General features: G+C 41.7%; 3 protein-coding genes and 1 long non-coding RNA gene across 6 annotated transcripts in view; 2 read left to right on the forward strand and 2 right to left on the reverse strand.

Moving 5' to 3' along the window:
- The window catches only part of maptb (microtubule-associated protein tau b), an 8877-nt gene extending 4258 nt beyond the window's left edge, over window positions 1–4619 (forward strand). The window contains exons 4-12 of the mRNA XM_017306434.1: window positions 1–305; window positions 623–663; window positions 739–796; window positions 882–961; window positions 2096–2242; window positions 2313–2394; window positions 2565–2674; window positions 3545–3712; window positions 3783–4619. The exon at window positions 1–305 is cut by the window's left edge and continues 3 nt beyond it. Coding sequence (XP_017161923.1) covers window positions 1–305; window positions 623–663; window positions 739–796; window positions 882–961; window positions 2096–2242; window positions 2313–2394; window positions 2565–2674; window positions 3545–3712; window positions 3783–3815 — 1024 coding nt within the window. The 3' untranslated portion in view covers window positions 3816–4619. The remainder of the gene's footprint in view (window positions 306–622; window positions 664–738; window positions 797–881; window positions 962–2095; window positions 2243–2312; window positions 2395–2564; window positions 2675–3544; window positions 3713–3782) is intronic.
- Window positions 4620–5644: 1025 nt separating this feature from the next.
- Window positions 5645–16354, reverse strand: cdc27 (cell division cycle 27). Of its 2 annotated transcripts, XM_008416501.2 has the most exons (20): window positions 16188–16352; window positions 13317–13392; window positions 12944–13091; window positions 12735–12860; window positions 12559–12656; window positions 12326–12471; window positions 11504–11724; window positions 11325–11424; window positions 11142–11251; window positions 10399–10498; window positions 10127–10307; window positions 8805–8977; window positions 7870–8022; window positions 7714–7794; window positions 7178–7305; window positions 6912–7029; window positions 6707–6835; window positions 6301–6375; window positions 6082–6211; window positions 5645–6004 (listed from the first exon to the last, which is right to left on the reverse strand). In XM_008416501.2, exons 1-20 carry the CDS (start codon window positions 16212–16214, stop codon window positions 5913–5915), a joined length of 2412 nt encoding a protein of 803 aa, XP_008414723.1. In that variant the 5' UTR covers window positions 16215–16352; the 3' UTR covers window positions 5645–5912. The 2 variants fall into 2 exon arrangements, with proteins under 2 accessions (XP_008414723.1, XP_017161905.1); XM_017306416.1 differs by having other exon boundaries at window positions 5645–6211; window positions 16188–16354.
- Window positions 6331–21326, forward strand: LOC108166524 (uncharacterized). 2 transcript variants are annotated; one of them, XR_001776889.1, is made up of 4 exons: window positions 6331–6409; window positions 18444–18564; window positions 18681–18789; window positions 20225–21326. It is a non-coding gene; the product is annotated as an uncharacterized LOC108166524 (long non-coding RNA). The 2 variants fall into 2 exon arrangements; XR_001776888.1 differs by lacking the exon at window positions 6331–6409 and adding an exon at window positions 14731–15282.
- gh1 (growth hormone 1) lies at window positions 18376–22851 on the reverse strand. The gene is made up of 6 exons (XM_008416502.2): window positions 22612–22851; window positions 22389–22522; window positions 21412–21528; window positions 20238–20381; window positions 18659–18805; window positions 18376–18576 (listed from the first exon to the last, which is right to left on the reverse strand). The coding sequence occupies exons 1-6, from the start codon at window positions 22619–22621 to the stop codon at window positions 18514–18516; spliced, it is 615 nt and encodes a 204-aa protein (XP_008414724.1). The 5' UTR covers window positions 22622–22851; the 3' UTR covers window positions 18376–18513.
- Between the last annotated feature and the right edge of the window lie 1761 nt (window positions 22852–24612).

Genomic DNA, 24612 nt, shown 5'->3' on the forward strand with positions numbered 1-24612 from the left:
AGAGGAGAGCCAGCCAGAACCTCCTGCAGAGGAGAGCCAGCCAGAACCTCCTGCAGAGGAGAGCCAACCAGAACCTCCTGCAGTGGACAGAAATACAGACCTCCCTGAAGAAAAGAACCAACCAGAACTTCCTGCACCTCCTTCCACAGCTGACGAGGAGCTCCCTGCCAACAAAACAAACGCTCTTCCTGGAGATCTTCCCTCTAAAACCACAGCGCCTCCTGCAGGTGCTCTTCCAAAACACAACGCAAAGGCCTCCTCTTCTCCTCTCAGAAGATCAGGCATTCCTCCTTCCCTCAACAAAGGTCTGTCCTTCCTGCAGCGCCACCTGCTGCACCTCTTGCTGTTGCAACCTTTCTTTTTGCTACAGCGCCCCCTGCTTCTTCTTCTGTTTTCCCAATTCCTGCTCTCCTTTTACCTGCCTTGCTTGCACCTCCTTATCACCCATCCCCCTCATCACCTCCCTCCTCTGTGTCAGATTTCTGGACAGACTCTCCCCCTGAAGGTGACACAGACTGATCACTTCCTCCCGGTTGTCATGGAAACAGCCTCATCAATCAGACTCAGTGGCAGATATTTAACCGATGGATCAATGATGATGATGATGTTTTGTTCTCTTCAGGTAAAGCAGCTGTGAAAGCAACAGCTGATGAAGCTGTGAAGGTAAATGATCTAAACACTAAATCTCGAATCTGGGAGTAAAATTTGTCGCAGCTAATATCTTCCTGGTGTTTTCAGGTCTCCAGGACAGCAGGGGGCAGCAGAGCCGCAAAGATGATCTCAGCTAAGAGTACAGGTAAACCACATTAACTGAACCAGTGTAATTAGTGAAACCAGCAAAGCCAGTGCACAAACCCACCTGTGTACCACCTGTCTGACAGAGTCCATGGACGGAGTCAACAGTCCAGGAAGTCGCTCACCTGCCAGCAGATCATCCACCCCCAACCGAGATGTGAAAAAGGTCAGGGCACCTGAACGTACGACTCATCCAAACTGGTTTAGGCCAATTTTGCTTTAATGAGCCAAAGCTTTGGGAGAAGACAATAAATGAGTCCTGAACAGGTTGACACAGACCTCCTATTGAGTGGCGGCTGTAACATCGTAGAGGGGTTTAATTGTCTCTGTGATCCTGGGTACATATGTTGTTTGTGTCTTCAGTGAATTTTCCTATGGCAAATTGACCTCAGAGATTGGGATGGATCAAAGTTTATTGATCTCAACTGAAAAAAGTTTGATATCTCCTGGAAAGGGTCTGGGTTCTTTCATACTCCAAAGTATGAAAGACTTGCACCCAACACCTGGACCTATTAATGCAGGTGTTGGGTGGGTGTGGGAATCCTCGCAGGCTTGGTGCCTAGGCTTTGGAAAGGTGACTGAGACGGGTCACCTCTTTGTAGCATCTAGTAGCAAGAAGGAAGGCTTACCCAGAATTCCTGGAGTTTCTGAATGGTATCTTGGAAAGAGTGGCATCTAAAGATCCTGCTGTGCTCCTTGAGGAACATCATTGAATGACGTAGATGCTAGGAGGGGTGTGATTGAAACAACCTTTTTGATCACTGAGCAAAGAGTTGCTATTGGACTACTATGAAAGGCATGTCTACAACAAACACCATGTTTGAGCACAAGGCGGTCTACAAGACCAACTGGGTAGCAGGGAAGTACTTGGTACTAAGCACCAATGGTCAGTGATTATGTCGTAATTGCATCCTCAGACAACTGTGTAAAGGGAGAGACAGAGCTGTGAACTGAACGCCAATTGGTAGTGATCTAGTCTCATTGGTTCTCAGATAGATTTAAACCATGTGGCTATCAGTGGCTCAAGAGGTAGGAGTTGATCCCGTCATTGGTGGGTTGACGGTTTAAACTCCCGCCTCGTCTGCCTCAATAGTTGTGTCCCTGGGCAAGATACTTCATATGCCTTTCCTTTCAGAAACAAGCCTAACATGGCAGACTTGGCTCTGACAGGGGAGTGGATGTGACGTATAGAACTGTGTGCTCCTCTGGATTTAATAAAGTGCTACACAATTACCATGCTGAACTGGTTTATGGTGTTTCTACTACTTGGTTAAACTAGTTGTATTGGTGCTGCCTGCAGGTGGCTGTTGTCCGGACCCCTCCCAGGTCTCCTGGATCTGCCCGTGGCCGAACACCTCCCACCTCCCATCCTCTGCCTGACCTTAGCAGTGTGAAGTCCAAAGTGGGATCCACAGAGAACCTGAAGCACTCACCGGGAGGAGGAAAGGTAACACCTGTTTCTGTGTGCATCTCTGAAAGCCTGGTCAGGACTGACCCCCACAACTGTCCACCTGCAGGTTCATATTGTCCATAAGAAGCTGGATTTAAGTAACGTGACATCAAAGTGCGGCTCTAAGGATAACCTCCGCCACAAACCAGGTAAGAACATGTGAACGTAAATGTAAGAACAGATTACTTTCTAAAAGGGATTATTAACATTAAAGTCACCTGTTTGTCCTGTTTATCAGCTTTATATGTTTAATGTTACATCTCAGAATGTGCTGTGTGTGACAGACTGTGTGAAGCTCCACAACTTCTCTGCTCCTCAGGTGGAGGGAGGGTGGAGATCAAGACTGAGAAGGTGGATTTCAAAACTGTTCAGTCCAAAGTTGGTTCTCTGGAAAATGTCACCCACATTCCAGGAGGAGGGAAGAAGAAGGTGCTTTCTGGCATCATGCTAATAACAAACTCATTAAATCTATTGATCTCCTTGTTATAAAATACCGCTTATCCTTTTATTAAATGCTTTTGAAGTAAGAGGCAAAACTGCAGACTCGGTTAGAGGGAGTTCAAAAGATCCATTAGGCAACAAGATATTTTTTAAGACCAGCAGGCAAGATGTAGCAAAACCAGTAAGCCTCCGGACATACAGGGCAGGTCATCCAGGTCAAGGGTCATCCATCCAATTAGCCTGTTTATCAAATTCACAATTCAATAAAATGCTAAACAAATGTCAGCTTTGTCACGGCAGTCTGATCTGCCCAATTCCGATTTGTTCACTTTTACGTCACTCCTGGTTCAGAGTTTCAACCAATGATTCACAAAAGACGATTGCTATTATTTGTGTTTTCGTTTTTTCTAACGTCCTAAATTTTGCCATGACTTTGTGACAATACTGTCAACTCCAGTCGCTCAAGAAGTTAAAAACATTGATCCATAGATGGCAGCATCCATTATTACTTCTGTAAACAGTGCACTGCTGACTTTACCAGTGTCACTGCGGTTGCACTTACTTAGTAGCATCTCCATTGGCGCAATACTCTACCTGGCTTTACCTTCAGCCAGTCCACTTGTCCTTGTCATCAGTAGGTCTAGTCTAACAGTTTGGTGAATTTCCAGACCAATCAGGAGAGTTTCCAAGGCCACAGACCGCTCTGTTCCCAGCTATATCATCATAAGATCAAGTGAAGCAAGTTTCTCACTGAGATCCAAAGATGTGCTCTGAACTGCGAAAACTCTACTCTGTCCCAGTGAATGGTTCTGATTTTTCTCAACTGATCAGAATGTATCCTGGTGGGTTTTCTCACAGATTGAGAGTCACAAGCTGATGTTCAGAGAGAATGCTAAAGCTCGGATTGACCATGGTGCTGAAATCGTCGTTCAGGAGGACTCCTCCCCCCGTCGCCTTAGCAACACGTCCTCCCATGGAAGCATCAATGCTGATGAAGCTCCTCCCCTCGATACCCTGGCCGACCAGGTGAGGCTCACCTTTTCGGAAATCTTTTAAAAGTCTGGTAATGTGTTAATAACCAGCATCCTCCTGTCAGGTGTCTGCATCCCTCGCCAAACAAGGCCTGTGATTGGACCAGCTCTGTGCCTGCAACTCCCCCACCTTCTTTGTTACCAAGGAAACCAACAGACTGCAGAAACAAAATATTTCTAACTTCATCTTATAAAGACATGCTGTGATTGGGGAGACTTTATGAATCAGAGTGAACAGCAGCCAGTCAGAGTTCAGCCAGCCAGGTGACTCAGGTAGTCTCTGTTCCCTCCATCTTCACCTGGTTTTAGCTGTTCCTGCCACTGCCTCAGGTGTCACCTATGGTGTTCGTTTGAAGCATGCTTCATGACTCACACCCCAGGTGACCAACAGAGGTAATATGGAGACCAGAGGTAATATGGAGATGATGAAGAAGACCTTCAGCAGAGTCATGCAGAGAAGATCAGAGAGGAATTATCCCAGAATTTAGGATGAATTCATGGAGACTGGGACATATTTGGTTTTTAAATCAGATTGACCTCAGACACGTTCAGAGCCGACCCTTTTATAACGAAAGATCATGAAGGTAACATCCATGAATAGAAGGAAAACCAGAGATTAGGACCTAAAAAGAACCACTGCTGGTGTCCAGAGCAAATTAGCTGCTCCTCCCAATCAGGTGACTCTGATAAAATCTCTCCAATCACAGACGACCTCCCACTGATGTCATCTCCCTTAGCCAATTACCATCCTCTCAGTTTTGAATGTGACTGTGCAGTTGGCCCCTCCCCCACATAAGAATTACCCAGAATGCCGTTTGATACCAGGTGCCAAACCGCTGCTCTGTCTGTGCCTGTCAGCTGTCCAAGTGCTTTGGAACAATAAAGTTTCTCTTAGCTCAAAATGTCTGTGGTTGATTTGTTGAGGGGAAGCGCCACCTGGTGGTGGAACAGGGACTACTTTGGACTCATTGGCGCAGATGAAGTCACCTGAGGTACCCCAAGGTTCAATCCTGGGACCCCTCCTATTTAATATCTACATGTTCCCGCTAGTAAAATTAGCTATCATAGCTACATAGATGATACACTATGATGTCAACAGGTGATTCCAAATCAACACCATAACTTTCTTCAGCTGAACAGAAAGAAAAGTTTTTCTTTGGACCAAAACAGGAGCCATCAAGAGTAAACTTCAGTCATTTCAGCTAGAAACCAGAGATCAGGCCTGAAATCTGGGTGAGTGATGAGACTCTGACCTGAACCTTCAGAGACACAAAGACGGTTAGTCAGCCTTCTATCACGTGGAAAACATTTTCAGGATTAAAAAGTATAAAATACCCCAGCAACCACTACAGAAACTAATCCATATCTATCTTTTGCTGCATTGATTACTGCAACAGTGTTCTCACAGGTCTGCCTAAAAATAAAAGTCAGCTGCTGCTAGTTTTCACTAAAACTATTAAAATAGAGCACATCATTAGTCTTAAAGTCCTTCAAATGGCAGAAAATACTTTAAAATCCTTCTGTTAGTTTATAAATCACCCAAATACATTAAGGACCTGTTGTTGTTGAATCAACATTAAAGAGCACTCAGGTCTTCAGTTTCCAGTCTACTCTGCATCTCCAGAACCAAACATGGAGAAGCAGCATTTCTCAAAAACACTTTGAGAGAAGTGCAAAACAGCAGAAACAGAGTTAAATCAAGACTGAAAACCTAATTTATTTAAGTTTCCTTTGACTAATAATAACTTGGACATTGATCAATACATTTGATTAGTCTTTTCTTGAAGATGGCATTGGTTCTGTATTATGTTGAAGCACTTTGAAGTGTCTCGTTGCTGAAATGTGCAAAACAAACTCGAGTTGACGTCGTTACAGCTGCCACAGGGAGCGACGCTGCCTCGCAAATAGAACAAGGACAGAAGCAGGGTGCAGTGTTTACTTGTTTTATTGATTTATTTCCATCAGGATGATAAAAAGAACATAAAAAAACAGCTGTGATGTCACAGGGTTAATGGGAGGGGCTTCAGGTCAGCAGCAGTCTGTTTCAGCCAGTCAGAGGACGGGGAGGGGAGGACTGGGTGGAGCTAAACGTAAATCCCGTCTGTCTGTCAAAACGTTGCCTAGCAACGCCTCTCCTCCTGACACTTAGAGGAGGCGGGCACAAGCAGGAGGCGGGGCAATCATGGGAGGCGGGGCTAAAGAACATCATCGCTGTCTGGCGTGTGGAGCTGCGTGTCGTCGGCGTCCGTCATGAAGCTGCTGTCCTGACTGTCATCCACCTCAGCCACTGCAGAAACAGGGAGGGGAGGGGCGGGTGAGTCAGAGGGACAGACGAGTGAGAGAGACAGGTGGAGCAAACCGTACCTTCATCCTCAGGCAGGTATCGCTTATCAATGGCTTCTTTTATCTGATTATTGGCTCCTTTAGGGTCCAGATCCATGGCCCAGCTGAAGTTCATCAGAGCCAGGTGGGTCTGACCCAGCTTTTTATACACCTGTTGAGGAGAAGAACGGTCATACGGGGAAAAAACAAAACCGCAACCGAGATCAGAAGAGGCAGCTGATTGGCAGAACCGACTCCTACCTTTCCTATGAGGAAGTAAACCAGAGACTCTTTGGGAACAATCTGCTTCAACTCCTCCAGCTCCTGAAGGGCCGCCTGCAGGGAGACAGTTCTGATCACACTGATCCAGGTAGGTTCTGCTTTACAAAACAAGTCTGGACCAATGTCTGCATGTCGACTGATCGGGTCTGGTCAGAAATCAATGTCGACTCACGAGGTCTGGTCTGTCGTCTCTGCATCAACTGATTGGGTCTGATCGCTCATTTCTGCGTCGACTGATCAAATCTGCCAACGTAATCTCTTTGTCGACTGGTATGGTCTGATGAGCTAATCTGTGTCGAATGTTTGGGTCTGATAAGCTAATCTCTGTGTCAACTAGTGGAGTCTGACTTCTCGTCTCTGTGTCGACTGATCAGGTCTGGCTTACCTTGTATTTATCGTTGGCAAACAAGATGGAGGCTCTGTGGAACTTGCAGAGCGGGTTTTTGGGGTCGATGCCAATGGCTCTGTTTAGAGTCTCTAACGCAGCGTCAGACTTCTTCAGAGCATGCTGCACCTGAACACACACACACACACACACACAGTTACAGCTGGGCTGCACGCAGGCGGGCAGGTGAAGCGAATATACGTACCACTCCAATGTGGCAGAGCAGCACGGAGCTCTGAGGGTTGATGCTCAGAGCTTTCTTGAAGTGGATTTCTGCCAAGTTGAACTTCTCCTGTTTATAGTAAATCATGCCGAGTCCATACCTGAACACACACACACACACACACACACACACACACACACACACACACACACACACACACACACACACACACACACACACACTTTAGCGCTCTTTATATCTCACAGCGTGATTACACCTCTTGTCATGCGTTTCCATGGTTACCATACCAGGCATTGTAGTGTCGGTTGTTCACTCTGATGGCGTTCCTGAAACAGGCCAGAGCTCGGTCCAACTCCTCAGTCAGAACAAACTCGTGACCCAGCAGGGTGTAGGCGTACGCAAACCCCGGGTCCACCTGAGGCAGGTGAGAGAGGCAGGCAGGTGAGAGAAACACCTGGCAGCTCGTGAACATCTGCACGGGGTTTCTGCAGGTTTCACCAACTCAAATATCAGAATTTATGAATCTCTACACAGAAACGTCCAAAGTTCATCCAACCAACTGGCAAGAAAAACTCTCATAAAATTACAGCTTCATTCCCCTAATGTTATGACTTTATTCTGGTTATGTTATGACTTTATTCTCGCAATTTAAAAATAAAATCCTAGCCTGGCCTTCTGTTGTTTTTTTTTAAACATTAATTCAAAGTCTAAATAAATAGAAACTGTAAAAGAGGCTTGTCAAACAAGATGGCCGCATCCAGATTTTCCGAAGATAAAATCTTCAAAAACTAAAACTTCAATTAACCGTTTTAAAGCCGCTCACCTGGATGGCCCTCTGGAAGAACTTGATGGCGATGTCGTGCTCCCTCTGCAGGCTGAAACAGTTTCCTGCGACGCACCAGGCCTGCAGAGACACACACACACACACACAGTTTACCTGAGCAGCCGGCTCACCTGAGCGTCCAGGTGCGCTCCTCACCTCAGGACAGTTCTTGTCCATGTCCGTCAGGTCCTTGGCCAGCGCCGACAGCGCCACGTCCTTCTGCAGGTGCCACAGCGTGGTGGAGTAGATCTCCATGCCTTCCACGCGGTACGACTCGATCCTGCGCACCTCGCTGAACAGCCGCTCCGCCTGCAACACAGGTCGCCATGGCGATCAGGCGACAAAGCAGCACAGGTGGAGCAAAATCCAGGGTTTGTACACTTTTCCCCACAATAACATTCAAGCACTTTTCAAGGAAGATTTCCAAACTTTTCCTGGGCCACACTTTGGAGATAATTCACTATGATGCGACATAATTTATTACTGTTATTAAAAATGTATTGTGATAGTATTCTACATTCTATAGCAGGCACAAAATAAACTAAAATATTTAAAAAATAATGTTTTGAAATGTGTCTCTTACACAACATAAATACCTGACCAAAAAGAACAATTTTAATAATGTTGCTTAATGTATAAAAGATAAGACAACTCTTATTTTAGTTATTGAGTGACTCAATACGTTAGAACAATCCAGATTGTGTTAAATGATCTTCCTGCTCAAACTACATGCTTAAAACACAATTTACAAAGAAAGCGACAATAAACAAATTCTAAAAAAATGTTCTAGCTATTGGAAATTATTTTGGTAATTCTAACTAAAGGTTTACTCTTGATTTAATTTCAGACAATGAGATTTTTTTTTACTAGGTTTATGAAAATTTCAAGTTGCAAATGTAAACAACATTATTCAAATTTATGCTTTTAATCAAACATTAGATTCCACTTCATTACAAAACTGTAGAGTTTGAATATCAGGCACTTTCCGAACTTTGAAAACGCCCAACAGAAATTCAAGGCTTTTCCAGGATTTCAGGAACGCGTGTGAACCCTGAGAGTCTGCTGGCTGGGTTTGGGTCGGACGGACTCACCTGCATGTACTCGGCCAGCTCGAAGTAGGCGCGGCCGACGTGTGTCAGGACCCAGCCCGTGTTGTAATGCTGAGGGGGCAGAGACATCAGGATGTTGATGGCCTCTCTGCAGCTGTAGGAGCACAGCGCCTGGTAGCCCCGCCCCAGTTCCCGTAGCAACGCCATCACGCCGTCTGAACACAAACACAAACCGCGTGTGGTACCATCAGACCTGGGCTTCAGGTTTAGGTTAATCGGAGTTAAAAAAAAACTGAAGCTTTGGCCCAAATCCAGTTCAGTTAATTAAAATTCAAAAGTACTTTATTGAACCCAAAGGGAAGTTAAATATTAGGTTATTGGGTGCAGATAGATCAGCTGACCTCTGGGTTTGTTCATTTCTCCCACCGTAAACTTCAAAAGCTTTTAAAGGAAAGTTTTCGAAGTAACTTTGCAGATAAAAATAAACATGAACTAAAGGCGACATTTTCAATTCACTGTTATGTGGCAACGTTTATTACTGATATTAATAATGCCTTTTTTACAATTTTGTTTAGAAATATCTCTCAAACAAAAATTACCAAGTATCTTTATCTGTTTTTTAGTGTAAATATCTTAGTACACTTGAAATAAAAAATTTAACATTAAATAACTTTTCAGCAAGATATAGGAGCTTATTTTAAGACGATATTGATAAAAAGTACTAGTTTTACTGACAGATTATTTTATTTATAAAATGGGAGAAATGTCTTGTTACGAGTGAAATAATCTGCCAAAAGAATTTTTTAAATTTCATCAATAGCAAGAAATTATTGGCTTTAAAAAAATTTAAGTTAGTTAAATATAGATAAAAAATACTTTTTCCACTAGCAAAATATTTTACTTATAGAAAAACATTTTTCTTATTTTATAAATAAAATAATCTGCCAGTGGAACTAGAACCTTTTTATCAGTATTAAAGAATTATCAATTTCATTTTAAAGTTAATTATGAGTTAGTTTTGTCTTATTTTAGGTGTACCAAGATAATGAACTAGATAAAATAAAAAAATACTTTGTAAGATTCTGTTTTTTTCCAGTGTTTAAATCTGGTTGGTCAGATGTAAAATTGGGGATTCAGTCACTTACAAATCAGTTTGTGTTGAGGTAAATTATCTTTTTGCTCAAATTAAATGCTTAAACGCATAACAAATAATCACTTGACTTTCTACAAGGTCACCTTTCTCCTAAAAGTTTGTTAAAACTTTAACATAAAATCTGAATCACTTTCCAGACCAAACATTTTCTAGGATTTCCAGCACCGTGTGAACCCTGCAGCCCACAGGAAGCCGTTTGTTCTGGCGGTACCTGCAGCGGCCCTCTGGTACTGGGGCATCCTGGCGTCTGGCAGGTTCAAACTGGGATCCAGCCTCAGGATGTCCAGACTCTCGTTCAGGTTGCTGCTGTTCGCCGTCTTCGCAGATTTACATTTGGTTTTCCGGTTGGGAATCTTCGTAGGAAACTTCATCTTTAGCTTCTTGCTGTTCTCCTGCGGAAACAGAACCGGCGTTACTTCACCGGGTCTCTGCAGCCCCTGGACTGGGAACACTGGGAACGGACGGTGGGTGGGAGGTGCGTACCTTGGCAGTGGAGCTGGCGCTGGTAAACAGTCTGGAGCTTCTTCTGGGCTGAACGTTAGGAGGACCAGACATACTGGGACTGAGAACCTGAGGAGAACCACTGTGGGACAGAGGCGTCTATAAGCTATAAACCAGTTAATCACATGACAAATTAAAATTTGTTGATAATTTCCAGCTATTTGTTTTTATATGTGGTGTTTAAAGGGGCAGTTTTGTGTTTTCCAGGTACAAAGACCGATTTTATAACAAAATCAAGAAACTATATTACCTCCAGTCGTTCTAAAAATGTAGCATAGATCAAATATGACTTAAAAAATTAGACTTCATAAATTGGGTCTCTGTCTCTTTAAAACTCCTGATCTTTCTGAAACTCCGCCTCCAGGAAGTCATCACAACATGGCTCCTTTATTGACCCTTTAACGTTTTTACCCGCGATGCTCTGAGCAGCAGCTCCTATAATGAGCTCAGGAGATTCACCAGGTGTTTGCTAATTGCTGGTAGCTAGTCTGAAGGAACTGAGTGTGAAGCTCTGAAGGTTGGAAGCTGTAGCTCTGAGGAGGAGCTACGTCACAAAGGAGAGGCTAGGTCCACCCAGGTGTTTTGCACAATGGTGAATGCTGAATGGTTGCCATGGAGATTAAAGGATTTCTCAGACATGCAGTATTATCATTTATCGTAATAACTTCTGGGACAAAACTGAAGACGCTGGGCGCCGGGGCGATGCGATTGGCTGCTGCAGTTACCTGGTGTGAGGTGCTGAGGTCTGCGATTGGTTGAAGGGGATGGGAAGAACGTCTCTGCTGTTCCCGCTCTGACTGAAGACGGACTTGGACTGACTGATCCTGGAGACGGCCTGGCAGGGAGGCAGACAGGTGAGGTCAAACACTTCCTGCTGAATCACAGCCTGGTCTCAGGTGACTTCTCACCTTCTTGCTGGGAGCTGTCGTTTGCGTTTCCATTGTAGCCGAATAGTTCTGCAAATACGTGGGGTCTCCGGGGCTGGGCTCCAGGGGCAGAATGCCGAAACTGTGCAGAAAGCAGAAATCAAAGCAAAGGGGAGGAGCTATAACCTGAGCAGGTGTGTAAGCTGTTCCGGCCCACTCACCTGGGCGTCAGGGGGCTGAGGCCGGCAGGACCCCCCAGTAAGCTCCGCCCACTCTTGGGTTTGTTCTGTTTAGCCAGCAGAGTGCCAGCTGATGCCATGGAAACAGTGTTGCCCAATAACGAGCCGGTTTCCGGGGAGATGAGGGAGGAGTCAATGTATGAAATGGACAAATCAGACGTCAGCTTCCCGTTTGACGACTCCAGATTCAGACGATTCAACTCCTGGAGGACAAGGACAGATTTAGGGACAAATGTAATCTGATTACTGGAACATGATCAGATTACATAGTCTGGAAAATAAATGGATTTGATTGATTAATAAGATTTTGTTTTTAAGATTAAATTTTTTTTGTTATCACTGATGCACTGATCAGGTTTCATAGCTCAGAGTGATGTCGCCACACGCAGGGCGGCCATCTTGTTTGACAAGCGTGTTTTACAGCTTCTATTTATTTGGACATAATATCAGCAGAGTAAGTCAGTCATTTTATGAGAACTCCAACATGAAATATAAAAAGTGTAAATCAGGAATGTTGAGCATCTTGTGAAGTTACTTTCATAAAGGTTTTACAGATTTTTAAGACATTTCTGCTGATAAAATTGCATCTTTATTCTGATAATATTGCAATAAATTCTCGTAGCCTGGCCCAAAAAACTCACAAAAGGGATGACTGAAAAACATTTTCTGTCATTTGTAGTTTCTTTTTCAGGAAAAAAGCAGGAAAAAAAAAAAGGCTAAAATCAGATTTGGTATGAAAAAGAATTCCTGACCGTAATGTAATCTAAGTATTAAATCAAGTAATTAATGTGCATTTTTTTGTACCAGTGTGTCCTGCGGCGTTTCCATCAGTGCAGTGTCGAGGCGATGAGACGGGTTCTGGGCGGGGCTTATGTGAGGAAGAGGCGGGGCTAAAGAGGAGTTCTGCAAAGCCGACAACCTGAAAACCTGATCTGGATCCGGCTTTTCTCCTGGAATAAAATCCACAATGTTTTCTGAAGTCACACAGTCACATGCTATATAGCAAGAGTGTGTGTGTGTGTGTGCGTGTGTGTTACCTAGATGACAGAGGTTCTGGAACGGCGACCAGAGGAACGGGTTGAGGGTTAAACTCCTCTGGAAGCACTCGGCACCCTTAGCAGCTCGGTCCGTCTTGCTGCTCAGAAACAGGCCAGCAGTCAGCAGCTGGATCGCCTCACACACCAGTAAGACACTGGGAGCACCGGCTGCTTACCAGTAAATGTGGCCCAGTAACGACAGCGTGAAGGAGGCGGAGTCTCCAAACTCAGTGATGATGTCATCCTGACTCTTCTGTTTGTTCAGGACTCCACCAATCAGAACCTGCTCTCCCTCAGCGAGCCTGGGAGGCAGATGGGTTGAGAGGCAGACACATCACTGTGTCTGAAGGTGTGTGTGTGTGAAGGTGTGTGTGTGTGTTCTTACTTGCTGAGTTCCACGCAGCACTTAGCCAGCAGGAATCGAACCTGCGGCGTGGAGCAGCTGTGAGCCTTCAGTAGTCGGTAAGCTTTGTACGGTTTCCCAGAGCGGTAATAACAGGTAGCCAACAGGTAAAGGGCCTCCTCTGAACGCACTGGGGAGGACAGACAGGTAACCATGGAGACAGGTAAACAGATGGGAAAACTAACCAGACAAACATGTAAACAGTCAGGAGGAGTGCTTCTATTGTAGTTTTAAGAATCCGATTCTCGTTTTTTTGGTTGAAATGAGACCAATGTCCAATATCAATATCAGATCAGAATACCTCTATTAACCAGAGATGGAAAATCTCACAGACGGACAGACAGACGGGTTTTACCTTCTGCGTAGAGTCTCTCTGCAAGGAAAACAGCATCCAGGTAGGCATAGTGGTTGAGAGCCTGCCACACCGCAGCCTGAACACAGACAGAACCAGAACCATCAGATTGAACAGAATAAGTCTTTATTGTCCACCTGAGTGGAAAGCTGACTTTGGCTCAGCAACATGCAGGACAAAGAGGCAAGAATTACAGCAGTACATTGAACAAACCCAATTTTTCTACGTCTTATTCCCAGTCTCAAAAAAATAATAAAATCAATTTAAGATCTGAACTGATCACCAAACTGGACACAGCAACAGCTGCTGGACGACATTTTTAGTTGTTAATGCAGAACGTTATGAACATAGATGCCATGATATAAGCGATCAGCTATCTGATAATAAAACACAGAGAGGAAACGGAGAACTTAAACTAAACTCTGTGGCGCCTCCTGGATTATCAATAAAAAGGTTTTTTAATGTACAAATGTTTTGTTCATGTTATACCAATGCTGTCAAGGAGAAGGCTGCTGACTGGACAGACATGCAGAAGTCAGACATAGAATGCTGTTACCCAGCTTATTCATAGAAAGTTGAGTGGAAGGACGAAGTCCACCAGGAACAGGAACAACCTCAGGAAATCAAGATCCAATGAACTCAGACAAATCCCACACCTGGGCTACGAAAGTTACCACCCTGGAATAGAAGGTTCTGCTGTTCTGAGAACCGGCTGCTGCCATGGCGACCCAGATGATTGCTGACTGAGGAAACTTCTGGACTTCTAGAAACATGGATTCTGGTTCTCTCCACTTTTTCTCCAGACTCTAGGAAGAGTGGAGCGGTTCTGGGCCCTACAGATACTAGAACCTTGATATATAAATGAAAAGCAGATGCTGAGCAAGAGTCCGGTTTCAGGAGTTCTGGTTCTGGAATGGTTTGATACGAGGACAACCTGCAGCCTGTGGGCCATTTGTGGCCCTTGGAGTTATTTTGTGTGGCCCCAACTTCAATTTTTAAATTACATTTTTTATCAGAGTAAAATTATTACCAACATTATTTTTTTACAACACAAAATGTCAAGTACATTTCTTTTTATAACCAAACTTTTATAAAAACCAGAACCACGTTTGTGTCAACTGAGCCAACTTTGCAGTCCCTAAATCACCTATTATCTAATTTGCTTAACTTGTTTTAATATAACAAGTGTTTGGAAAGAAAGTGACACAAATGTTTTTGTTCAATCAAGCCCAAAAGAAATTGAAAACTAAATTACATTTCTTCTAATGCAGAAAATGTGCAAAATCATTTTAAAGGTTTAGATATACAATGAATAACATTACTCTTCTACAAACAGATAACAAAAAGACCAATTTAATTGCTTGATTATATTTTAATCTTTCTATTATCATTTATTTATTCATTCTTTTACATTTATTGGCCCTTAAGTTCTCTTGAATTGTCAATTTTTGGCCCATGTGACAAGAAGTTAGGACACCCCTGTTCCAGTCGGATTAACCAACAGGAAAATCGCCTGTAGTTTGATCACAGTGGGAGCAAACTGGGTCTGGATCTTCATGTTCCTGGGTTCTAGATCTAGAACCGGATCTAACAATTTTAACAGGTTCTGATTGACCCCTCTTGGGAGGGTTCGGTCCAAACAGAGGTGATTCTGTGCTAATCAATCCCAGTCAGCCCAGTTACCCCACTGCTTTACTCCAGACCCCACAGGAAGCTGGGACACCCACACACTGCAGAGAACAACAACCAGAACATGGTTCTGTTTGTGTTTACCACAACCCGCCCTCCCACAGGGGGTTCTCCAGACCTGGACCCTGCTGTAGGTAAACACAAGAAATCGACTGTTTCACCGAGTTCTTGTCGTTTCTTCCGACTAAACTTGTTAGTTTGTTGTTTATCATAAACAATCTGTCCAACAGTAACCCTCACGCACATGAATGACTGATCTGTCACCAGCACACCTGTCCAGGTAAGCGTTAACAGTTTCAGCTAGCTGATGTTAGCCGCTGCAGCTAACCAGCTGCGGGCTAATTCGGTTCCGTGCGGAGGATCTGGGCTCAGAATAGACCCAAGAAACAGGAGGTGCTGCCTCAGAAGATCAGAACCGGGCCTTTGACAGCGTTACCGGCTAAATCCTGCAACCTGAAGCCGGCTAGAGAAGGCTAACACCCGGTAGTAGCAAGCTAACAGTTAGCTCTGCAGGGCTAGCTAGGCTGATGTACAGAATTGTGTTTAAAATATAGTATACTATGTAAATTATGCCCATAAATCTAAAAATAATAATATTACATCTCAGTATATAAAAGACACCGGGTCTGTTGAAGGGTTCGGCTAACACACAGTTAACCAAACAATCCGAGATTGGTCTAAATCTGGACTTTAAAACAGGTTTTTGAGTCTGAGGCTTCCAGTATAGAATCTCAACCAGCCTGATTCTTCACAGAACCAATATGTTCAGAACATTTCCTGATATTAAAAAAAGCACGCAAAAACTGAAAACTGGCCCCAATAAAGATATCAAACCATCCATGTCAGGAAAGGTCAGAAGATCCTCTCCAGTACATGGATTCTTTTCCTGGCCGCAAAGAACATCTTAAATTAGACATTTTTTTTAAAGAAGTCTGGCTCTGCCCCCTGGGTCAGTTAACACAGAGCAGATAGTAACAGGATCAGTTCGTGGTTAACCCCAGACTGACCGTTGAGGAAGCCGTAGTATGTGGACATGAACAGGTGAAACAACCAGGAAAGCTACGGGCCGAGCTGCGGCCTGGTGCGGGGAGAAGCTCACCGAGCGCGGACTAATGCAGCCGCTCAGGCCGGCTCCAGAACTCTGCCCTCCCGGGTCATGACAGCACTAGAACACGGTGTTCCTACCTGGACAGGTTCCTGCAGCACCGTCATTCCGTTTCCGCACGCCGTCTATCGGCTCCGTTCGTCCGTTTCTTTCTTCACTTCACTCTCTGGAGGAGCTCCGGCCGAACATTTGAATGTACCGACCGTTACCTGCCGAACACAGCCGAAGAATACCGAAGAGACCCGAAGCAGTTGATTGCGCCGCCTGCCGGACAAATTAAGTAATGTGGGTAATAAATCTGTGTTGTCGCCCCCTGGTGTTTTTTGTTTGCTGTTTGTTTACTCAAATCACAATTTTTCAAGTTTCGTACTGTTTTTCTGGAAGCTGTTTTTATTAATAATTATTTATAGAAATAATTTTAGATTTAGGTTTTAGATTTAGAAAAATATGCAGAATACTTAAGGCTGCAGAAACGAAATTGAAATGCGAACAAAGTCAAAAGTAAACTGAAACAGCATGTGGAGAGAGTTTCATTTTACTTTAGTAGACATTAATAAATACGTAATTAACTGCACTGAGAATAAAAACTAAATTTAAAACATTTCTAGCTTTAACGTCGAACTAGCAATTTAAATGGCCAACAAATGCTTTATGCATGTATGTTCTTGCTTCAAAATTAGATCTCAAAAGGTCAAAAACAACAAAAAAAAAATGGTTTCAAAACTGAAGTTGTACAGCATTTCAATTAAAGTAATAAAGAAGCAACTTTGTTTTTAAACAGATATTATGGAAAATGCAGTTTTGAACAATTTTTGGTTTTTGATGGAATAACTGCAACAAATTTACTTATATGTACTTTATGCTGTGAGCTTTGGAAATCTAATTAAAATTTAAAGGAAATAAAATAAAGAATTTTATTTTGCAAATATAAACATCATATAAGAAAATGTATCCATGAATTTTATTGCAAGAATGTTGTCTTTGTTTTTTAAAATCTAAAAAAAAGCACAAAAAACAAGCAAACAAAAGAACAAACAAAGATGAGAACCAATTTTTTTAGTAGATATTTATAAAAAATTTGCAAGCAGTATTTTTTCAAAAATTTATCTACATTTTTAGCATCTCTATCTGGACTAAACTTATGTGCGCTGCTCTAGACGGCAGACCTACTTGGACACCCTGTTCCAGGTAGACGTATGGTGGTGAAATATTTCCTTAAATCAGGGCCAAACACCAGCAGCAGACCAACACGAAGCTCTAATATTCCAGAAGATAGAAAGTTCTGGACCAACAGCGGAGATGTTATTTTATCCCTCCTTTCATCCGCTCAGGAAAAGGGGAAGTTAAGCTGCGCGTTGAAATCTTGAATTACAGCGTTGAATCCTGATGCTGCTGCTGCTCTAAGGACGTTAAACCGGAGTTAGCTGCTTTGAGGTTTATGACTCTTCAGAACAGAATGGTCCTGGATCGAATGACGGCTTGTGCAGAGGGAGTTTGTGTCATGATTTGTATTTCCTGTTGTACTTATATTCAGAGTTGGGTGATTAGTAGTTATATTTACTCAGCTGCATTTACTTGAGTAACTTTTTTAGATGTATGTTTACTACACTGTTCGTTTTACTTTTTCTTCAGTAACGTTGTGATGAATTGTTTTCTACCCTCTGAATGAAAAACAAACATGTTTTAGAGAAAAATTCACCAGACACAGACACACACCTGCAGTTTTTGTTAAAGCTTCAGAAGTTTTTTAATGACAGAAACTGATTTGGAAACATTTTCTGTTGCCTAATGTTGTTACTTTTTGTTGCTTGCATAATTTTTATTTTCGTCCTTAAAATACCAAAGGTTCCACTTAACTTTATATTTTAGTCCATCTGATGATGTAATTTTTAAATATTAAATAATTAATTAGATACTTTTTTACTATTACTTGAGTAATTTCCTGGACAGATACTTTCTACTTTTAGTGCTACTCTATGCCATTGTTTGCTATTGCACTGTCCAACCTAACAACTCTTATAGACGCACTTGTTATTAAAAAACAGAAAAACTCTGATGACTTTTTTAAAAATATATTTTTATGCATAGGTATTTAGCTGAATTAAGGGCAAAAATGGCTCTTTCAACTGTGAATTTTGCAGATAATAAGTCAAATTTGAATAATTAACCAGGACTTGAATAGTAAAACCAGAGACTCTATTTCAGGTGATCTGTGTAAAGTGTTTTTCATCTGGATGATCCTTAACAGTCAGAGAAAACAACAGGAGATAAATGCAACACAGACAACACTTTATTTTACATATTATGACTGCTGTGACATCACTTCCTGTTGGCAGCTTCCATAACACACCACCAAGCAGAATCTACGCTACTGCAGGGGGCGGGGCTTAATCCGAGAGGGCGTGGCTACAGAGTGCAGTTTGCCTCTGGAGAGAGTCGACACTTTGCCACGGTCAGGTAAGTCTCCACCTGAAAGAACAGTCATGTCCTTGTTGCTGTCATCATTGTGTCATTGTTAAACCACGGTGACTTCCTTTAACTCTTTGTTTACCTTGTGCATGTCCTTTTTGAAGCACGCCAGCAGTTCGTAGGTTCTCCGCAGCGACTCGTCAGCTTCCAGACTCTGATAATAATTTCCGTAAGGTGCCAACTGGAGGTTTGAGGTGTCAGTAAAGATCTCTGGTACGTCCTGATTGGCCTGCAAGCTCAGGTGGTCAGTTTCTCAGGTAACAGGTTCACAGGGAGATAGTGATGATTGATGAAAGATTTTTATGCCAATTTTCATCTGACAATCTTAAAGATGCAGAGTATTAACAGTATTAACATTTATTTTGAAAATCTCTGTTGTGACAGAATGCTATGAGGCAGAAAATCTGAAAAACTCGCGCTCCTCTACCTCTTCACTGAGCTATTTTAGCGATCTGCACAAATACAATGCTCCTGGTCAAAAACAACCAATCAGGGCCAGGAGGCGGGTCTTAGTGCTAGCAATTATGCTCATCTAATCACTGCTAATGGTAGAGAAACAACTTACAGTTACAGGAAAACTATTTATCTGTCGTCATGCTAACTAGCATTAGCATTCATGACAGGCTGTGCTAGCTGTAACATAGTTGAGAGACAGGGGGAGGGTTGAGGAGTGTTTACATACGCTTGATTGACAGCGTTAAGACCCTCCTCCTGGTTCTGATTGGTTATTTCAGAATGAGTGGCGTATTTCTGCAGTTAGCACTGAGAAGGCAGAGGAAAACTATTTTTTCACAGATTACCTGTCAGAACATGATGTCAGTTTTAACAAATATCTACAAAATATTTTTTAAATAAAAGTTACTGTAGCTTTAAGTTCTTCCAATTATTGGAATAGCATTTTAAGATAATCTCGGTGTTGAGAGCGATCTGCTCCACTTGGAATGATGTCAGAACTTCAGATTTTTTTCTGTTAAATATAGTCTGAAGACTTTCAGCATTACTTCTTCCCAGGTGGCCATTTTTGTTTACTCTTCAAAAGAGTAAACACGATTTCCCATCTAAAATCTTTACTGAAAAAAAAGCTTCTTTGAACCAACTTTAAAAAAATGACTCACTTCTTACAACTAATCTTATTAGTTTTGCTCAAACTATAAATTTGATTTGAATAATTCTGAAATTAGAATTATAGTATGAACAAAACTAATTCAAATTCAATTCAAAAATACTTTATTTATCCCAGAGGAAAACTAAATGTTGCTGTAACTCATATTAATTCAAATTCCTCAAATAGTTAATAAATAGTGATGACTGTTAGCAAAATAGATATCCTGTAGCAGTCTGTATTACAGTGCATTTGAAGAAGCATCTGACTGAAGTCACTGTTCCATGAGGAACTCATGACTATGCATGCGTCATGAGGAACAAGTATTTTTCTATTGCAAATATATATTACACTTGAAATTATAAGTGAAATAATCTGCCAAAAGAACAAATACTTTTTCATCAATATCAATTATTAATTTAAAACAAACTGTTTTATCTTGATGAAAAGTTACTTATAAGTTTATTTCGTCTTATTTTGCGTGTAATAAGGTATTTGTACTAGAAACTAGACCAAAATAAATTGTAATATTTTGCGTTTTTGCAGTGATGGTTCTCACCTTGATCAGCAGCATGATTCCCGTCTTCAGTTCCGTCAGTTTGGGGGAGATTTGGGTCCTCGGACCAGAACCTCCGGACAGAGATCGGCTCGGAAACTCCCAGGACTCCACCAGGCGGTAGGAGATTGACAACAACTTCAGAACCTGCAACCAATCAGTGCAAAGCAGATCCACAACGGATTCAGAAGTCAGAACCAACTACCACCAGATTCAGAACCGTTAGTAATGGACCCAAGCTGCGGTTCTTAAATCTTTTTGCACCGAGGACTAAAAATCCCCAAACTGAAAGTATTCCGGGGTCAAAATGTTATTTCCCCACATTTTATTTGACAACAATCAGTGGCGGTGTCTGATAACGCAGTGCACGTTCGTGGGTTAATTTGCCCTTCTCAGTATTTGACAGGCGGGCCCCCGGTGGAGGTGGGTCAGATTTGCCCTGTGTGTTGTCTTGAAGGCATGTGTAGTATAATTATATATTGTGTAGTAGTCTATAATTATCTGTAGTACTGTGTAGTATAGTGAGGTGTTGTGTATTCCATCAGAGTATTTTTTTAGTTCCTCTTACTACTGTTTGCTTTGTGTAATACTATTCTGTAGTAACCATACTCCGTTTTACTGTGTAATAATGTACAATACTTAGCAAGTGTGGTACTTTGTTCTGTTGTTTGGAACTATGTAGTACTCTTTGATACTGTGTAGCCCTCTATAGTACTGTGTGGTACTGAGTAGAGCTCTGTAGTTATGCGTAGTATTTTGCCATATGTTTCCATAGTACAGCATAATACTCTGTACTTCTGCATGGTATTTATTATGTAGTTCTGTATAGTACAGTGTTATATTATGTAGCACTATAATTATTTGTACTCTATCACATGGTGAGGTTTAGTGTAGTACACCATAGTATTTTGTAGTTCTATCAGGTGCTGTTTGATACTGTGCAGTTCTGTATAATACTCTGTAGTTTTGTTTAGTACTGTTTTGTAGTAAGTCATACTTGGTAGTATTCTATTATTTTTAGTAGTACAGTGCCATACTCTGTTGTATTGTGTAGTACTATTTAAATATACCACTCTGTATTTCTGTGTAGTACTCTGTTGTTCTTTTTGAAACTGTGATTCCCTATAGTGAAGTGTAGTACTCTGTAGTACTGTGTAGTACTGCGATGTGTACTGACGGAGCTGCGCTGTGTCTCATGTTTGTCGATGGGGCTGATGATGTAATCCGAGTTGCAGAAATCCTGCAGGAAAATCTTGTTGAGTTGCCGCTGTTCCTCCGTCTGCAGGGAACTCTCCTGATACACAGAAGTACACAGAAGTACACATCAGGCACAGCCATAGACATTGTACACTGCAAAAACACAAAATCTTACCAAGTGTTTTTGGTTCCGCTGCAGTAACACGTTATTTGCAGCGTTGTGCAGAAGACTGAGACTGTGGTCATTTGTTAAATAATGACACTGATAATGCAAAACTGCACTAAACGTTTCATTAAAGTTTATTAAAAGTATAAACTTTGTATTATTCAGTAAATAATGACACCTTTAATAGACTTTTAGTGCAACTTTTAATTGAACTTTGCATTGAAAGTGTCATTATTTACTGAATAATGCCAAGTTAAAGTTTTTAATGGACTTTTAGTGCAACTTTGCACTTAAAACACCATTATTTACCAATTGAGATCTTATGACAACAGTCATAAACATGACATAACACCTGTTATGAACATGAAGGAGCGTCATGTCAGTCTTATGCTCACCCCTTCAAATAAAGTGCTACCCTGGTTTCCACTGCATATATCTCAGTACACTGGAAGTAGAACAAACTAACTTACAAGTGACCTTTCAGCAAGATATATGAGCTTGTTTTAAGTAAATAATTCTTTAATATTGATGAAAAACTTTTAGATTAATTAACTTATAACATGGGAAACTGAAATAATCTACCAATGGATCTAGAATATTTTCATCAATATCAAAGAATAATTGGCTGAAATCAAGCTCCTAAATCTTGTTTTAAGTCAGTTTTGTCTTATTTCAAGTATATAAAGATAGTTACCATAAAAGCCCAAATTTGTTGATAAGATTTTGTGTTTTTGCAGTGTAACTGCATTGATGGTTGCAGTTTTTGTCCTTCAGAGCTTCCGTAGACTTACGAATTCAGAGAAGAACCTCTGAGCGAGCAGGTGGAGGTGCTGGACTCTGCTGACGGCGATGGAGAACATCCGCTGGCTGTCTGTGATTGGCTGAGAGGAGACGCCCAGACACATGACTGACAGCAGGAGGATGGCTGGGAGACACAGGTGAGACAGGTGAGCGGCGGCACCATCACCAGAGTTTCCACGGCAACCTGACACATTTAAAATACCCGGGTCTTACCTCGGTCCATGGCTGATGTGGGATCAGTTGTGGTTCTGCTTGATCTGATCTCAGTTGGGCTGCTGGGCGTTCTGACGTTCCAGCTCAGAGTTTTCAGGTTTTATAGCTGAAAGTTTGATGCTTAAATTCATGAGCAGAAACATGAAACGAGCAAACAGGCCTGTGTTGGTCTCATTAACATGGACACCTTCCAGTGATCCTGATGCAGCATTAAAGGCAGGTCGGAGCTGGAAACCCCGCTCCAGACACGATGTTCTCCAAGCTGCTCCGGCTCCATCCAAACCCTCCAACATTTCGACTGCTACATTGTACAAAACTAAAGAACAAACCACACTGATGAAATAATAAAAACATTTTGTTCTTTTTCATGTATTCATTTATATTTCTTGACCATATCACATGTCCAACCTGCAGTGGAAATACTCTCCTGAACACATCAGGCCATAAAGTATTGTACCGACCCGAGCTGTAGAAACGGGGTTGTGGGGTTTCAGGTGCCTGCTTTCGCGTTGAGTTTAACGCTGAACAGAGAGAAATGTGAAATCTCTTTACTTGGCAGAACAAGTTTTTGATGTAGAGTTTGCATCAGTGGAAATGATCCAGACAACTAAAATGCTAACAGGTGATGTTGAAGCGACTTTTATAGTCTTACAAACTTGTTTTTCTGCAGTGAAGCTAAAATGTAATTCATTTTTAGGATGCATTTAGAATTTTTCCTACATTTCCAGGATAGAAATGTTTGTCTCCTGTAACTCTCTGTGTCAACTTACATCCCAAATTTATAGCTACACAGTAAAAAAGACAAACAAAAAAAAGAAACGGAAAATGTTCCTGTGATTTTCTGCCAGTACATTTTCTGTTTTTACATTTTTACAGTACATCTCCTAGTATATTCACAAACATTTCTACATTGCTACTTGTACATTTCCAAATATTTTTGACATCCAAACCTTTCAAGTGATAAAGTCGTATTTTTACATAGGTTTTCATAGTAATTAATTATTCAAGCAATTAGCGTGTTTCAGTGGTATGTCATTTCCAAATTGCATATATATACTTTATCTCTTTAAGCTTCCTGAAAGATGACAAAAAAAATCAATCAATTAATCAATCATGTTTATTAGTACAGCACATTTCAGCAACAAGGCAGTTCAAAGTGCTTTACAGCATGAAAACAATACAGTAACCAATTATGAAACAAGCAATAAGCATTACATTTTAGCAAAGGCCATCATCAAAATTGTCAAGCAAATATATTATATCAGTGTTCCAGAACTCAGGGTTCCAGCATCTTTGCAGTTTTCTGGAAGTTTGTTCCAGGTCTGTGGATTCAAACCTCCAAACTTTAGATTTCAGACTTTAAGGTGAAATGTTGACTTCCAGTGAACTGCAAAGTGAAGTTTCTTGAGTGAGGACTCATACCTCAGTCTGATTCTGATTCTATTGTGACAGGATGTGACGTCTGGGGGAGAAGCTGGGCTAGGTCAGAGGTCACTCCAAAAGCAGGAAGCGAACGTCAGCGCAGAGCATTCTGGGTAAACAGAGCCAAAATAAATGTAGGAATCTAGCGCTAGCGAGAGAAATAAATGACTCGTGGTCTTTTACCAAAGACGAAAGAGAAATCCTACAACCGCTAAAATCTGAGGCAAAATGTAAACAAAAGTTCAACTTTTGTTCACATTTTGTGAAGGACATTCTTCTTCTTCGTCTTCTTCTTCTTGGAAACATTTTCTTTTGCCTGATGTTATTTTTTTGTTACTTATATGAATTACTGTTGTTGTGGTCCTTAAAATACCAAAATTTCCACTTAGCTTAATATTTTGGTCCGTCTGATGATGTCATTTTTACATATGAAATGATAGATAATTTGATCAGTTCAGTTCTTGAGACTTTTTACCAAATACTTTTTTACTCTTGAGTCATTTCTTGGACGGATACTTTCTGCCTTCACTTGAGTAAAAACATGTTGAAGTAGTGATACTTTTACTTGGGTGCAAATTT

Source organism: Poecilia reticulata, linkage group LG8, assembly GCF_000633615.1.
Source record: "Poecilia reticulata strain Guanapo linkage group LG8, Guppy_female_1.0+MT, whole genome shotgun sequence".
NCBI lineage: Eukaryota > Metazoa > Chordata > Actinopteri > Cyprinodontiformes > Poeciliidae > Poecilia > Poecilia reticulata.

Bases quoted from the DNA above. Each gene is read 5' to 3' on its own strand.
- cdc27 (XM_017306416.1), bottom strand. From the start codon at position 16,214: ATGACGGTGCTGCAGGAACCTGTCCAG. The intron at 12,861-12,943 runs GTAAGAACACAC...TCTGCCTCCCAG, and splicing joins TGCTGCGTGGAACTCAGCAA to GCTCGCTGAGGGAGAGCAGG. The intron at 6,376-6,706 runs GTAAGCCAGACC...GTCTCCCTGCAG, and splicing joins TTGCCAACGATAAATACAAG to GCGGCCCTTCAGGAGCTGGA.
- gh1 (XM_008416502.2), bottom strand. The intron at 20,382-21,411 runs GTCAGTACACAT...GATTGGTTGCAG, and splicing joins ATGAGACACAGCGCAGCTCC to GTTCTGAAGTTGTTGTCAAT. The intron at 18,806-20,237 runs GTGAGAACCATC...CTGAGCTTGCAG, and splicing joins GAATCATGCTGCTGATCAAG to GCCAATCAGGACGTACCAGA.